We start from the raw sequence: 16,879 nt of genomic DNA on the forward strand, positions 1-16,879 counted from the left end.
AAAAGGCGTGAGCGTTCCATGTTCAAGATTTACATGGTCAAGCGTAGGTACGCGAAGTGAAGGGAAGAATATAATTAGCTGAGGAAGAGAAGACGCGAAATGAAGTGAAGAATACATTGATCTCGACTTTTCCGAGTTATTCGGTTAATTAGCGCTTCGAATGGTCACGAAATTAGATGGAAGGTATCATTGTGTGGGAGAAGTTGGGAATTTGGCTCTCATGGATAAGTTCTCTCGGAGTCCATCCGTTGACTGAGAGGAGGAGGACGGAGGGGATCATATCTAATTATGTAAGACATTAAGACTTTTTCTCAGATCTACATTGATCATGAAAGTAGAATTAATTTCAGGAATACTTTGCACGGGAGTCGTAGGGTACAAATTTGTACTATATTCTTCACTTCGCGTCCCTACGCTTGACGTACCAAATTTATTTCCTTATTATTAAAAGGTTGCGAGAGTTGAATTTCAACTATCCTCTTTTGGTGTCTCCAATTTTGGGGATAGAAAGAGAAAGTATTATGTGTGGGCCAACTTATACAAGATACTTCCTTATATTGATTACTCTACTTATGTACCATAGACCATAGTTCATAATCATAATAAATCATTCATTATTCATTGCTTATGCTAAATAAGAGAGAGAAAAAAAATCACACATGCATCGCACCTAATGAAAGAGTTATCTTGTCTATTTTAAAAGAAAAGCAAAACAGCATAAAGCTATTGTGTTAACTTAACGACGTAGATTTGATTAAGAAGGTTCATTAAAGTTAAAAACATCACCAGTAAGGGACTGCCGTTTAGGAATTCAATTCCATAAATTTAGAAGAAGAAAGACTAGAAATGGATCTAGGTACAATGAAAATTCTTAATTAAATATAAAGTTAATCAAATTAGAGGCTAAATCAAAAGAACGAGAATTTTTGCATCTCAATTATTTACAAATCTATCTAGTTCTACCCCGATGCCACACAGGGAAAACAACATAGGTCGTCCCTATGCCCATAAGGACCAACAAGGGAAAATTCTAGTTATTCAAATGCTGAAATAAGAACTTATGATATTTATAATATAGGCAACTAAATAAAAGCAAAATATTGACATGCTAGAAAAACCAAAAAATATTTAAGAGGGGTTCAAACCTGTCTAAGCGGTCCGGTGTTTGACGTTCCACTGCCCAAACCTTAAATTAATCACTCATGGCCCTGACTACCATTATATCAATTTCCCTTTTAGACGTGCCAAATCTCTAAAGTAGCCCTTTTGATTTGGCCAGTAGGATTCAATTCCAATTCATGACAATCCCTCCTACTTCGCCAATTACTAGATTCTCCAGAGAGTGTTTTAGCTCAATAGATTCCAGTAAGTCATTTGAGAAATACATTTTCCTTTTTACACTATTGGCCGAGACTAAATCAGTTGTATTCCCAACAATTGTTGGGTCCAAGATGTGCACATTCCCTTCTTGAAATTTGGTATTCTCATGTACCACAGTGGTGTTATACTTTATCAAAATGTCCGCAAAAGGCCAGGCAGTTCAGTTTTTGGAAAACAAAAAAACGATGTATTTGTGCATGGAAAATGCTTATTCCAGCATTCAAAAGTAGCACCAACAGGCAAGCAAAAGTGTAAGTGGGACGTGCACGATACTGTCTAATATAATATAGCAAATTTTTATGAAGGTTCAAGAACATTATCAATATGAAATAAATCATCCTTATAATCCCCACTATTTAATTTTTTAACCTTTTATTTATTCTTTAGTTTTTATGTAAGTTATCTTATCAAATTGATGCTCTTCATCAGTCAACGTCTAGAATTTATGGCTAATATAAGTCTTCCGCTATTAGTTTTAAAATATTATAATTATTAAATATATTCTTTTGCATATTTTGTTGAAGGTATAAGTTTTATGATTCATGAAAATATTGAATAACAAAACGTAGACGCTGAAAAAGTAAGCACTATACTGAATTTATTAAGACTTCAATGCCTTATAACTAGTACGGCGTTCTGGAACGAAACAAAGACACTTATGAATTAACCCTTGACTAATGAGAATCGTCAACAAACATCCTACGTTTTTACTACATACCTAGATATTTAGAAGTATATAATTGGAATAAGTATAAATTGTTGTAAATTAATCAATTACCAAATAAGGCTAAACAATTAAGACAAAATGAAAATATAAACTATAACCAATGAAGCAAATACATAAATATATATTACACCATTATTTACAATTGCTAAATTAGAAAATTATTTTAATAGTTAATGTCATATTAATATGCTTTACAATTGTCAAGCAACATAATCTATTATTTAGAGTCAATGAATACTGAAATAATCTTTCTTATGTACAGTTTTGTTACATCATAAGCATTTAGTGTGATCAGTAATTTATTTATTGAATATTGATGTGGAGATCCTAAATCCTCACTATCGAATTATATTTAAATATAAATGAAAATTGATTTAGTAACTCCGAAAATGAATTCATCTTTGCAAATGAACGTTTCTCATAAGTACATGGGATGGATTCCCAAATATAAAGTCGTTTGGTAGAATAATTAATGAAATCACTACCCATAATCTAATGAAACCAAAGAGTTTTCTTAGCCACGCAGGAATCACGAGTCTAGTAGCATAGAGCAGTTGATATTTCCCTACCGGATAACATGATGCGTTGAAGCAGAACACCGCTGGAGACTTGATACTATCCCTTGACTAAGATTACAAATCTAGAAAGAGGAACAAACACTTAATGAAGGATCAGATATTGCAAAAATCCATTGTATTGATATCTCACTCTATTTCTTCCGGAGACGGAGTCAGTCAGACTCCCTTAACACTGTCTTCTTCATGTCAAGGAGCATCTGCGCAGTGCCCGATGCTCCACCAAAAATTGTCCTAATATATCTGTTTCACTCTCAGATTAAAACACTTACTATACGCAAGTTTTTTATCAAAAAAGTTCAAAAATATTGCCTGGGTGGAAGACATATTAATTGTTGACTAAAAAGTTGAAATAAAAATTAACTAATATTGTAGAAAGTGAATTAGATTTTGCCATTTGATTTTTAAGCATAAAAAATACACATCCCCCTACTTGAGGTTGACCCTTGGTTCACTCCAGATATTAGTAGAACCTAAAGCGTTAAAAGGAAGTAGCGCATCCAGGCAGCTAACCCGTAATCAACATTCTCACGTCACAATTCCATACGTCATGTATAGAATTGTGACGTAAGAGTAACATGACGTAGGATCCATGTTATTAATCTTATTCAAAATATTATTCAATTCTACTTACTTCATTCTTTAATAATTACGAGCATTTAATTTTATAATAGTTTCATTACTTATAAAGAGATACTACATGTAAGAAGGAACAAATTGACTTAGGACAATTTTACGAAATTCTGTCAATAGATTTGAAAAACTAAATATGAATTATATAGAGCTATTGTTATGGGCATATTTACTTTAATTATTTTAAACTAATTTTTGATATATTTAAAAAAATCATTTAGTTTGTCCTCCTTTTCTCTTTATAGATTTGTTAGTTGTTGTTCAGCTTATATTAATTTTTTTGATCATGGGGGGGATTCTCCGTGCTCGGATGTATGAGCCGAACTGTATCCAAGTACAAAAAAATCATGGAAACATACAGTTCTTTAGATTTCCTTTTCCGAAAAATAAAAAAGAAGTAACTAGAAGAAGACAATGGTTATTTAACCTTAATATTCCTCTAATTGAAAACCAGCTCCAACCTCACTGATTAGTGATTTGTGAAAAACATTTTGAATGCAAAATGTTTTGCCCAAATAAATCGTTGATGGGGAAAAAAGATTAAGATGTGATGTAATTGCAACGATAAACGTTCTCTTACCACCGGAGTGTAAGAATGGTCAATCCAGTGAAGTAGAATTAGACTTGTCAGCCTTTAATTCTGAAGACAAAGTGACATGTGTTCCAATGGAAATGTTTAGCCTTCTAACAATATCATCAACTTTACATTCAATTCCATTTAATTTTAATATGCAATAAGTTGAAGTTAAAAGCATATACCATGACTGTCATTTATACTTAAAAGAGATAAAACATTTAAATTATGTTATATCTTCAATTTAAAAAAGATTGAAATTATAAGTAAAAAAATTAATTGTCTTGAAGAATAAAGTATTTCAAAACTTATTTTTTCAATTCTGATTTTCTTAATAATTTGAAATTCAACATATTCAATTATCACAATGACTTGTTCTTTAATGCTGGGATTGACGAATTAACACGATCTTTTCATAGATTCAATTCGCCAAGGAGTGACAGTCAATACAAATTACTAATAACAATACATTTGGATTGAATTATAGAATTGATGATGACAAGGAAAACATAAAGAGTAAACATAGAATTATCCTTCAATTTCGTCCTAATGGGTTTGAGGGAAATAAGACAGTCTTCTTCATAGAATGTATTGACAGACTTGGAGGAGGGGGCTCAGGACTCTCAATTCTTTAAAATAAAAGAGCATTTATTTTCTTTGTGAAAGTCTTTCATTTTTTAATAAATTTTTGGGATGATTTCATTCAAGATACAATATTTATTTATATGTAATAGCAGAATATAATATGTTTTACAGTCCAAACTATAGAGAATAAAGAGGCACATTTATCTTTAAGATTCTAAAATGATTTTCCACTTGTTTTTGAGTCCAGCTTCTATAATTGACCATGTATACCGTACATCATAAACTCCCCCTAATAAATTGAATTAATGTAAATGTGATAAAGATAAGTTATTTCTGCGTGATCTACATCAAGGACACTGAAGGACTCTGATGATTGAAATAGGTTTCTTAGAGACGAAGCAGTGTTGACTTAAGTAGGAATGGGCACACGAATTTCAATGAAGGAGGGTAGTAGTGAGTAACTCTCTCTGTTTCTGAGTCACACACAGTCTTTAATTAAGTTAAAGTGTTTTTTATGGAGCTTCCTGTTTCTTGTGAAGTTAATGATAAGCCCATAGATCTTTAGGAAAAGATATATTCTTGAAGATAGAGACAATGAGTCAATAGGGGAGAAGTGACACAGATCGCAGATGTTGATGTGAAGGGCATCTATCCTCTCAAGGATCCTTGTCTACAAGGAGATGATATCCTATCCAGGGAGTGAGGAAGGAAGAAGGAATATCTCTTGAACGGGACAGACGTTGTAGACAGGAGATGAAGGCGTTTCTTCTTATTACTGGAATTAAATTAAAATATATATGTGAGTAGTTAGTAGTTAAGAATAAGAAGTAACCTTTTTCATCTTTATCACACCCTCGATTGACGACTGTAAGGCTAAATCTAACCCCTAAGTAATTAATTTGTTGAATAAGGAAGTTACAAATATTGATAATGTTTTTTTTTAATATTTCGTAGAGTTATATTACCTATGGATTTTTCTTGGTTATATTTTTCTTTCATTTTTTTTTTATCCGAATGATATCTTACTCTAGCATATTTAAGTACGACTTCGGCTGGAAGCTTGTAAGTATATTCTGTCTTTTAATTATATTTTTTTTCCCTCCTTATGCCATCTCCGTAAAATAATTGTAATATTTTTTTATTGATTCCATTAGTAGGTCTGACTTTAACCCGCCTTTGGAATCACTTTCAGCCAAGGACATACTTCAGACATTCCTAAATTAGATATTTTCTCCCCCAACTCCGTATACTTATCTTGAAATTGTTAAGCTATCCATCCACAAACATAAATAAAACCTTGACTTGCCATGAAATTTTGTTCTAAGTCTGAGTCTTCAAGTTCTATTACAGATTTGTTTGGTTGAGTAGAAGAGATTCAGTCTAAGATTCCCTTTCAAAAGTTAGAGCCATTCACAAAAATATGCTATCTTCCGAGTTATGATATTCAAATTCATCTTCTTTTGAGGTAGATGTAGGTCAAAATTGATTAAAGGGAGGAATATCTTGTGTTTCTACATTTAACAAGAACAGAGGGAACAGTAAATTCTGATTGCTTACCCAGCATTAGAAGTCGAATGCGATTAAGTGCATCTACAAGACTAGGGTGTTTATTAGATCCACCTATTTGACCCAGGGGAGAAAAAAAAATTTCTAGCGAATCCTGATTACATCGAGACGTTATTATAAATTTTACTCCATATTTATCTTGTAGGAAGGGAAACATAAGAAGTAGAGATTTAGAAGTAATGATCATTTCTCTCTATAAGGGCCAACTTTGCTTTTCAGTGCCACCTTTCTTTACTTTCTCCATTACTTCAATAACTTTTTCTTGCTCAATGTAATGATATCCCCCATAAACCCACTTAGGTTTTCCGTGTCATATTTTTTCCTCGATGAAAAAACACTACCAACTGCATATCAAATTGATAACAGCCTGTTGTTCATCAAGTTCTGGTTATTTCAGTCATATGAAACTGGAAATTTCATGACTTAGTAATTGACTTGTCAAGTACAACCGCTGACGATAATTACCTATGTAATGAATATTAACTTAAGGAAATCTAATGGAGTCAAATCACATTGTCATTGAGCTATTAAAACATTTTGGAATAATTCTTTCGTTGGGGTTCTACCTTTTGGAAGATCAAATTTACATATTAATAAATTATTTATAACAAGTATAAAAGTAAAATAATATTTTTTATACTTATCATGTTTATCTTTCTTGTATCTTTATTCATTTATAGGCAGTAATGAAAATCTGGTGTATTTTTGTAGCTGGGCCGTTTTTCTTAAGAATGAATTTTCTTTTCCTTGGCAGTTTAATTCCTGAGCAGTGAACATCCTTTCATTTAAAAAAACTTGAGTAGATAAAGAAAAAATAAACTTTCACATGTCAGGGCTGATTTTAAAGAGAAAGGAACACAACCGAATCTTTGCCATATTATGTAAAAATAAGCACCCCATTTTAAAATGTAAATTACACGAATCGAAAGATTTAGAACATCTTTCTTTGAACGAGTCCCACATACTCTGAAACAAATACTTCTAGTGAAATACAGTGGTCGCAGCAGTCATACTATGTCACTTCGTGTTGGTGCACTATGATCTCAAGCCTCCATTCTGAACACATCAGGTTTTGTTGCTTAAGTACCAACAACCTCTACACACTATTAAGTAATTAAAATTTATTGGCTGGGAGTAGGAATCTACGGGAGTAATGGTCTCTCCACTTTTTGAAAAGTAACAGTATCTCTTTATCAATCATACAACAGCTTGTCTCTAATAATTAGAGATGGGATTTGTTTAAAAGGGGGATGAGAAGGCGGGAGATACGGTATTAGTGAATTAAGACCATTGTTAATGCCAGCTGCTTATGTATGAGAGGAAATGAATTACTACTATATAGAGGAGAGATGACTATATTTAAAATATTATTAGTGTAAGCAAAGTATGATAATTATATATAAATTCATAATTATTTATTTTTAGAACAATTAACACAAAAGATAGGGGAGATAATTCTTCTTTTAGGGGAAGATGTTAACACACCCATGAGTCATGACTTATTAGTCAATGAACACACTTCAAATCTGATTATTTATCTCAAAAATGCTTTTTTAATCGCAAAACTTAGTTTTTTCTTTACACACATCCCATCTTTATTGATAATCCCAATAAGCAATACTATGTCTTTTTTAAGGTAAAGTGTTGAATTTACCACTACTACCTTACCTCGCTAGCATAAAAATATACAACGTATTTATTGTAAGCTATTAACTTTTTCTGATTTTTCTCCCTTACCAGTGTTCTGAACATTGATAGGTATAATTATAATGAGCTCTTGTAAAGCTGTGAACAATTCCCACATAGTTCCATAAGTGGTAAGAATAATTCAAACTACCAACAGATTTAGAACCTTTTTCCCTGTTTTTTTTTTAAAGGAAAGATTGTGCCTTGTGAGATAAAATAAAGGAAACAATGTATTGCTTCATTTTATGCTCTTTTTCATCCACAAGTTCATATTCAAAATTTATCAAAAAGTTGAACATAAGTTTTGAATGCAACTAGCACCACATGTAGTTGACCTCCATATTTTCACTTTTTATTTTTTTTCAATATTATATTCTTTTGACATGATGTTAGAAGAATTTAATGTGAATATCCCAGGGTGAAGGTCACAGAGAACACAACAATGTCTTTTAAATCTCATTTTTACGATATGAAAATGGAGTACGTGTATTACATAAATAATCTAGTTACCCAAAGTATATAGAATATAGAGAAGAACACTCTCTAGGTACCTATATACTTACAAATTCTTTTTTCGAAGTTCACCAATCGTTACACTTCCTTAAATTTAACATAAGCTATTTAGTGTACCTACTATCAAATACCCTTCACTTTTAATCCTATGAGTGATTGGATCAAATATCTAGATGAATAGTTCTTATTTATTACTTTTAGTATATATTCTTGAAAATTGATATTGTCTTAGGCTAAATAGCATTAAAATGATTATTTTGGAAATTGGAATGATTTTCAGGGGAAAAGAAAGCATGGTATTGTGTACGTGAGTTCGAAGGTGTGGATGAAAAGAGCCATAAACTATAGGGGCGACCAGACAAGGTTGTTGTAAACAAACCCAGTATTAAGAAAAGTATAGGCCGAATGCACAGTTATAGATGTAAAATTTTTATATTGTTTTATAACTACATATGTAGTTGGATTTTTTTTGGTGGAAAAATATCTAATTGACAGATGAGATGGACCTGGACGTCACATCTCCCTTAAAAAGGCTATCACTAGTCACGTACATTTTTTTCGAAATAATGTATTCAAAACGGATTATTTATATAAGGCTTACTTGATTGTCTTTTTATTGATAGGTAATCTATTACAAAGTATTTATGTTTATATTATTGAAGACTGTATGTATAAGTTAAAATGTGATTCTGATAAAAGGGAAACTATGGATGGAAAAGTAAATTAGTTGGGTCTTCCCTACGTAAAGTGAGCCGAGATCCTATTAGCCGTGACGTCAGAGAAGGTACGTAAAGGGAGAGGGAGAGAAATAGAGAGAGAGTGAGAGAGAGAGAAACAAAGAGTCAAGGTGACTGAAGTAGTATCAAGTGAAGAAATAGATGAGGGGATCTCTTTGCCATCTTAGGTGTTTGAAAGGAGTGGATTAGTCAGATTGAGGAGGAAATGGCCCCGCTCAGACAAACCCCATTGACCTGTTCCGGTCACACTCGACCTGTGGTGTTTTTGGCTTTTTCCGGCGTGTGCAATGAAACAGGTGATTATTACTGCATTTCGGGTTGCAAGGATGGAATGCCCATGTTGCGCCAGGGAGACACTGGAGATTGGATTGGAACATTTGAGGGGCACAAGGGCGCTGTCTGGGGTGTTGACCTCAACTCTGACGCCACGAGGGCAGCAACAGGAGCCGCAGATTTCTCTGCAATGGTTTGGGATGCGCTCTCGGGTCAAGAGCTTTTACATCTGGAACACAAGCACATCGTTAAAACCGTGCACTTCTCTCGGGACTCCACCAAACTCTCCACTGGCTCCAATGATAAATCCATTCGAATATTCGATATTGCATCCATGTCCAAAGATCCTCTCTTAGAGTTCCCCGCTCACTCCGGCTCCATCAAACAAGTGCTGTTTGACCAGGAAGACAAAACGCTCATCTCTGCATCAGACGATAAAACCATCGCCTTCTGGAATACTCAAGATGGACAAAAGATCAAAGAACTCTCCTTTGAGGGGGAGGCCATTGGAGGTATAGAACTCGCAAGAGCTGGGAACCTGCTCACCATTGCACATGGAAACAATGTCTCCTTTTATGATATTCAAAAGTAATCCATCAGAAGCTTTCTTGACTCTATTACATACTAATACTATCATATCTCTTTACTTGCAGAATGGAAATCGTGAAAAAAGTTACTACACCCACTGTCGTTTACTCAGCCTCCTATCTACCACAAAAAAACACATTTGTGGCTGCTGGTGAAGATTTTATCATATATAAATATAATTATGAAACGGGCGAAGAGCAAGGTGTGTTCATCAAATATGTTTCAAGATATTCTCTTTATTTAATTAGTGCCATTTAATTTAGATAATTTCAAGGGGCATTTTGGACCTGTCCACTGTATTAGATTTTCTCCAGATGGAGAATTATATGCATCTGGATCGGAAGATGGAACTGTACGACTTTGGCAAACTGAAGTGAGTTGATGGTACTTGTATAATGTGTTCCCTTACAGTATCTACTTAATAATTGTCTTTCAGATCGGAAAGTCGTATGGCTTGTGGCGTGTAATCGACAGTGTGAGCGGAGCAGAAGTAACTCCAAAGTCTGAGGCTGTTGTCAGTTAACAATGTTACCCCCAATATAATAGGCATACATGCGTGTGATTTACTAAATTGTACTTCTTCATTTTTGTGTGTACGTATATTCGTTAATTTAATTATATTCTGGAGAGCAACTCAAAATACGGGGAATATTGGCAACGATCCTCATGAAAGGATTATGACTTATTATAATTATTTGAAAAAGAGGAAGATAAATAGTAATCATTTGTATTCTAGTTTTTCGAGGTGGTGAGTTGAATCCCTCATGATACATAATTTCGAATGACATTCAGAAATGACAATTGTTTTTTGTTTGTTTTTTCTTCATGTAAATATATTGTTTATTATTACGTTTTATAATGATTAAGTCTGTCCATATATTATTTTTGGATAGAACTTCAATTCTTGCCACTATAAGTATATAGTTATTAATACGTGTATCTATTTATTATATTTTCCCTTATTTCTGTTTTATTTTGCCGTTGATGCCTTTGTCGATTATAATTATATTCATTTTTTAAGAATATACATCACAGGTTTGACGCACTGTTAATTACTATGCTCAGCTATTAAATCATTAAAAGTCGTTTTCTATTGAGATACTCTTTATGGCATACATATTATATAGTTTATATATATGTACCCAATATCATATCATTTTTGTCTCTCAAAGATATATTGTGATAACTGTTTTTTATACTGTGGATATTTAAATAATAAATACAAAAAAATAATTGCGATCGATTTTATTCAAATTAGGGATGGGTTTTTGGTACATATTATGGTTGATTAATAAATTATTAAAGAGGGAGAATATTAACTATGACATTGCATTATTACTATTATTTTGGTTTACTTAGGAGTCGAGATTTTGTACGACGTGAGTAAGTCTGAGAAGTGTCTTATCAATTATGGATGGCATGGACTTCTTGATTTTAGACACAAGGTATCCACTCATGCTTACTTTGCTCCAGGGATTTAGTGGGATTGAAGAATCGTAGGTTGGTACAAACTTGGAGTCGGAGAATGTCGTTTTCACAGAGATAACCTGAATTTCACCATCTCCTGTCAATCTAAATCTATTTATGAGAGGAAGAAATAATGTGGATGAATCAGGAGTTAAAACTCAAAATATGTTATTGAAATATTACGTCATTTTGATTTGAATATCTTTAAAGATAGAGATGACTTTTCCTTTGAATGGCACTCCAGGACCTGAAGAGCTTGTTATCATAGAAGATAAATTTGGCAGACACACAGTTCCTTTCCAATGATTTCCGAATGACTTTTTGACTGGTTTGCAGGTTGATATTTTTGATACACCATATAGTGTCAGATTTTTGTAGCTGGATGAGAGCCCTTTATTTGTTTCCTAAGACAAGATAAATTTTAATTTCTTATTTAATAAATAAAAGTTAGATTTTTAAGTTACTATAGGATCAGGAATGCTATTTTTAATTTTTTTAACAAACTCTTCGAATTTTTCATTGGCCATTTCCAATTTACTCTCATCCATACTGGAATCATCCTCAAATTCGTCATCATTTATCACCATGATCTTACGAGATGATCGAACTGGATTATTCTCTTCCTTTTTGAACAACTTTCTAACATCAAGAGAGTCTAAAATTTTGTTCATTTTTTCCTTATCGTCAGAATTGTATGCTGATTTCAAATCATCATATAATTGAACCATCTTACTTTTTGAAGGCTAAATGTTTATGTCATTATAATCTTCGAGGTTTACATATTGATATTTTTAATTACTTTAAACGTAACAATGTATGTTTCATCCTTGAATCTCGCAGCCCCAGCAGCCATAGTTCGTTTTAAATTTGGGAAATCCTCTTCAGTAGTTTGTCTCAATAAATCCTCACTTTCATCGAATTCATTCAATCCCAATTCTTCAGCTACTTCACTATCATCTTCATCTAGAGAATCGTATGAGGAAGATCCTTTGTACATGTCCCAAAATTTTCCACTAATTCCACCTCCGAACACGTCTGACTGAATATCTGTATCGTCAGACATTGGATCAGGTTGCGGATTGAAACCAAGCGCGGATTCTCCTTCTAATAGTTTCAAATAATTTCCATAGTCTCCTCCAAAGTCTCCTAAACTGCTATCCCGTGCTGTTTGATCAGGTCCAACATCCCAGCCACCATCCCCTTCATCGGACTTAGTGTGATATCCCGCATCTTTTTCCTCAATCTCTTCTGGTTTGGGTTCGTAAGCATCTTCAGGCATGTTTCTAAACACAGCATATTTAATTAATAGATTATATATAACAAATATATTTGTACCTTTTCCGACCAAATCCTGGAAATCGTCTTGTTCGTACAGAATTTTCATCGTCCGATCTCTTTTCTTCAGTCATATCTTCTGGCTTAAAACTGAAGGCTGAAGATCCCTTGAGTAAACTCATGTATTGTCCAACATCACCTCCAAAGTCAGCCAACCCTCTTTCATGAACAGTTCCTTGAGCCGATATTGTGTAAATACATATCAATGAAGATAGTAAAAACCATATGACGGGTCTAAGAAGAAGCCTTCGACGTCCAGAAATATTCATTTTATACCTTGTCAAAGAAACTGATGTCGAATCCCTTAGTTAACTATCTTTTTATATGTTTGTGTTATATATTCAAGTGTTTTGTGTCTAAGAAAATCTTATAATTTTTTATTACAGGTGTTGATGGAAATTAAAGGAGGAAAAATTAAGCTCATATTTTTTTACAAAAAGACTTTAAAAAAAATGCATCTGCATACTTATACCAGGATTATTTTTTTAACAAATATCTCATATCTTATTATAAATAAGTAAAAACAAGTGGAGTTGTGGCTGAGTGGCCCCTATTAAGTTCATTACCTTTCGATAATGCCTTATACATTACTCTGATGTGACGCATTTCCCATCGTAGAGGTCAAGCTCAACCATGGCTACAAGATCTCTAATGACGGAATGAACACCTCTCACAGATCGCCACTTTCTGCCATATGTCCAGGGAACTTCCTCGGGATTATTCACCCCGATAGCAAAGCTATCCGCAACAACGAACCCATTACGAGATGAGTTCAATTATATATATGAGCTTCTTTTAAAAAAATTTATTCTTTGAAAGTTTATTTTAATAAGCGCGCTGGTCGCCATCTACCGAGTACTATAAAGGAAAAAGCTTTTTTCGTAGATAGTTTTTTTCTTCAATTATTTGGCAAATAAAAGGATTTTTTATCTACTGTAAGCCATGGATTACTTATTAATGGGTAAAGTGATTAACATTAAAAGGGTGGTGTAATCAGGAACGTCCGCATATTGTTATTTTTTTTTGCGAGAGGCTGTGTGGTTGGCCTTTTTTGACAATTTTGACGGAAAAGTTTTTTTTTTTAAATGCCAAATTTTAATAATCTTTTATTGAAGAGATAAAGTACTTTTTATTTTATTTTATAGTTAAATTTTTATTAGAGGATTTTTTTTTTATTTTAGTAACTATCAAAATTCTACAAAAGTGGAAGGAGGGGGGGGGCAATGGCCCCCTACACTACTGAATTTCAGTGTTTTCAGAAAGTCTTTAACTTTGTGTACCAAGGCAGAGGATATGGTCAGAATGCTAAAAACGTGGAATGAACGTGGAAAAAATAATGGACGTATAATTTCACTTTTTACTCTTAAGTTGAAATATACCAATTATGAAGGGCTTGGTGTTTTTAAGGTCATAAAGCCCCTTATATAATAGAAATTTTATTAAATAAGAACATTTTCGTGCAACTCCCATTTTTTTCAAGAATCGCATATAATGATATTGTAATTGAGGCTAAAGATAGGCCCAGCCTTATGTCATTGCAGTCCCTGCACTTGATTAAAAAAGTAAATTTGGAATTTATTTTCTAAAATATGTTAAGATAATTATATAGCTCTGGAAATTTATTTTTGTTCCATACCCTGTTCACTTCTAAAACTGGCCCTGATTCGCTACTTTTTGAAAACAAAAATCTTCTCTTCTCTGCTCATATCTTTTTTTACATCCTGTCGAGAGCGTCCGAGGACTTTTTTTATAAATTTATCGTACTTCCAGTTTTTTGTAGAAAAGAACAAAAGCTATTTTTTTATTAAATAAAAAAGAAGATAAAAATTAACCTAAATATTTCAGGTATTCTTAAATTTGATTTATGTCAAAATATTAACTCCCCCTCTTAATCCCCTAAACTAATAAATTAGGCTACGGAAATATATTTATTTATCAACCTAAGGAGAAAAACATTATAGGATACTAGCGAAATCCTAAAAAGGATCTAAAATTCCATACCCTTGGTTAACAAGGTCACATGTCCTCTTTTTCGAAAATATGGCCATCCTAGACAGAGGCGTCCCCAGAATTATATTTTTTTAGGGGGAGGGGAGGGGGCTGTTTTTGGAATTTTTTTGAAAATCAAATTTCAAATATTAAATTTTGTTTTTTCAAAAAATTTAAAATTCTGAGTTATTCATAAAAAAAAATCCATATCTACTTTAAAAAAAATCAAAAACTAAATTTAAAATATTAATTTTTTTTTAAATCTCTAAAATCCTTAGCTATTCAAAAAAACAATTGAAAAATTAAATTAAAAATCCACAGTTTTTCACAAATAATTAAATTGCGCCTGCTGGAAAACGATAACAAGGGAGGTGTATCATTTTTATGAGCTATAGCCTATGAATTTGGTATGTGTGTTTGCCTTTATATATGTTGCATGTTCCCGATTTTTAATATAATTTATTAAACATTATTAGATTGTAGTGTCGATAGCACCGGAAATTAATATACCATTCCTTTAATTTAATGTAATTAGAGCGTGATTTGATGAGATATGTGGATGGGTATGTGGGTGTCAATGTGAGTGATTAGAATTGAGTTCCAATATTGTCTTCCACATGTTTTTAACATATATTGTATATATATCAACTATTAATATGGAAATAAATATCAATTTTGGGCGTAGCCAGTATATTTTTTCTCTAAAATGAAAAACCCTCACATTCAATGGATACATTAACCTCCGTTTAAAACACCTTTTATCACAGTGTTTTTATTAACACACTCACAATTCAATAAAATCATTCGGTGATCATCGTCTGGCTGATGCAAATATCGAAAAGGTTACATAAAAATTTAGGTTGTACTTCAGCTCCTTAGCAGTGTCCAAACGTAAATTGGTTTAATTTGAGTTAGTTATTGTTAAGATGGGAATTATCAACAATTATCCATAATCCACCCATTAATTCCATAAAAGGGAAGAACCCGCTAACTACTTAATTTTATTGTACCACGCAACCTTTCATACGAAAAGAAATTTGGGGAAAAGGTCCACACGGTGCACACATCATTAATAAATAAAATACTCAATGTATTGTGTTGTCAGCAGTCGATTCCCTCCTCTCGCTTGATATGTTATGGGTATTTCATAATTCATTATTTTTGATAAATAAGCGAAGTAATAACTAATAAGTTATTCTATACTTATGCTCGTTTCCAAAAGGACAGGAATACAATTGGTTGTTGATCGTTTATATAATATATATTCCTATCTTATTATTTCTATGAATAAGTTTGGGTGTCATACACAAATACAAATGTATAACCAAGGTTGTGCTCCTATCGGTTTATGGAATATATAAATATATATTTAAAAAAAAAATGGCTTTAATCAAAAAATCAATTTTATGAGTTTTTTGTGTACAATTTGAACGTTTTCCAATTATTTTATTACGTTGCCACGGAGATACAGTTGTACCTGAGTTCGACATAGCTAAGGGCTTCTTATGGATCTGGAAAAGTTGTTTTAGGCACCAGATGGTGTAAATAAAAGAGGGATGGGTGGGCCAAGCCAAGGTCCCCTACACTAATACATTTTTAGCTGAGGCCCCCTTTATAAGAATCATGTGTACTATATATGTGTGGACTGAAAGCAATCCTCAATCGTCCTACCCCATAGCCTCCAGTCAAGGCCCCCACTTTGAAAATATTGTCTTAAGTAATCTTAGTTTTCGGGACCCTTGATGGAACAAGGGTCACTAAACACTGTGCATAAACGGTAGCTGCGGCCTGTTTGAATCAAATATCATTTGCTGGACCCGAATTTTCTAGCGACGGCCCTTGTTTTAAGTGCCTGTTACCAAAGTGAGCCTGTATAAAAAAGAACTAAGACCGGAACCGAGACCGAAACCGTTGAAATGAAAGAACTGATACTGAGAACTACTACTTTAATAAAATATTACTAAGCAATATTATATAATACAGTATCGAATTTAATACTTTGTAGATTTTATTAAAATGTAATTCATTTTAAAAATGATGAAGAAATAATATGACTAATAGCCTGGGAGTAAATAAGATATAAATGGCGGTTGGTATGATTGACTTATTAGGAAAACTAACAGATAATATTGAGCCTTTTTGATGAAAGTTTGCATGATACAATAAAGGTAACGACATGCCCTTGGTTATACATTTGTATTTGTGTATGATACCCAAAATTTATACATATAAATAATAAGATTTCTTTTTG

General features: G+C 32.8%; 2 protein-coding genes and 2 long non-coding RNA genes across 5 annotated transcripts; 1 reads left to right on the plus strand and 3 right to left on the minus strand.

The window, feature by feature from the left end:
- The first annotated feature begins 81 nt into the window (after positions 1-81).
- wmd (serine-threonine kinase receptor-associated protein wmd) lies at positions 82-10,919 on the plus strand. Its single transcript, XM_040717137.2, has 5 exons — positions 82-290; positions 8,939-9,837; positions 9,903-10,039; positions 10,101-10,210; positions 10,274-10,919. Exons 2-5 carry the CDS (start codon positions 9,182-9,184, stop codon positions 10,358-10,360), a joined length of 990 nt encoding a protein of 329 aa, XP_040573071.1. The 5' UTR covers positions 82-290; positions 8,939-9,181; the 3' UTR covers positions 10,361-10,919.
- Positions 2,102-3,195, minus strand: LOC121122156 (uncharacterized). Its single transcript, XR_005865716.2, has 2 exons — positions 2,816-3,195; positions 2,102-2,747 (listed from the first exon to the last, which is right to left on the minus strand). It is a non-coding gene; the product is annotated as an uncharacterized lncRNA (long non-coding RNA).
- LOC121122145 (uncharacterized) lies at positions 4,587-6,610 on the minus strand. The gene is made up of 3 exons (XR_005865715.2): positions 6,506-6,610; positions 5,307-6,447; positions 4,587-5,249 (listed from the first exon to the last, which is right to left on the minus strand). It is a non-coding gene; the product is annotated as an uncharacterized lncRNA (long non-coding RNA).
- Positions 10,920-11,067: 148 nt separating the features above from the next.
- LOC121122112 (uncharacterized) lies at positions 11,068-13,425 on the minus strand. Of its 2 annotated transcripts, none has more exons than XM_040717122.2 (6): positions 13,206-13,425; positions 12,640-12,928; positions 12,104-12,587; positions 11,769-12,047; positions 11,488-11,708; positions 11,068-11,415 (listed from the first exon to the last, which is right to left on the minus strand). In XM_040717122.2, exons 1-6 carry the CDS (start codon positions 13,243-13,245, stop codon positions 11,193-11,195), a joined length of 1,536 nt encoding a protein of 511 aa, XP_040573056.1. In that variant the 5' UTR covers positions 13,246-13,425; the 3' UTR covers positions 11,068-11,192. The 2 variants fall into 2 exon arrangements, with proteins under 2 accessions (XP_040573056.1, XP_040573062.1); XM_040717128.2 differs by having other exon boundaries at positions 12,640-13,005.
- Between the last annotated feature and the right edge of the window lie 3,454 nt (positions 13,426-16,879).

The sequence above is a fragment of the Lepeophtheirus salmonis genome, chromosome 1 (genome assembly GCF_016086655.4).
Source record: "Lepeophtheirus salmonis chromosome 1, UVic_Lsal_1.4, whole genome shotgun sequence".
NCBI classification, from domain to species: domain Eukaryota; kingdom Metazoa; phylum Arthropoda; class Copepoda; order Siphonostomatoida; family Caligidae; genus Lepeophtheirus; species Lepeophtheirus salmonis.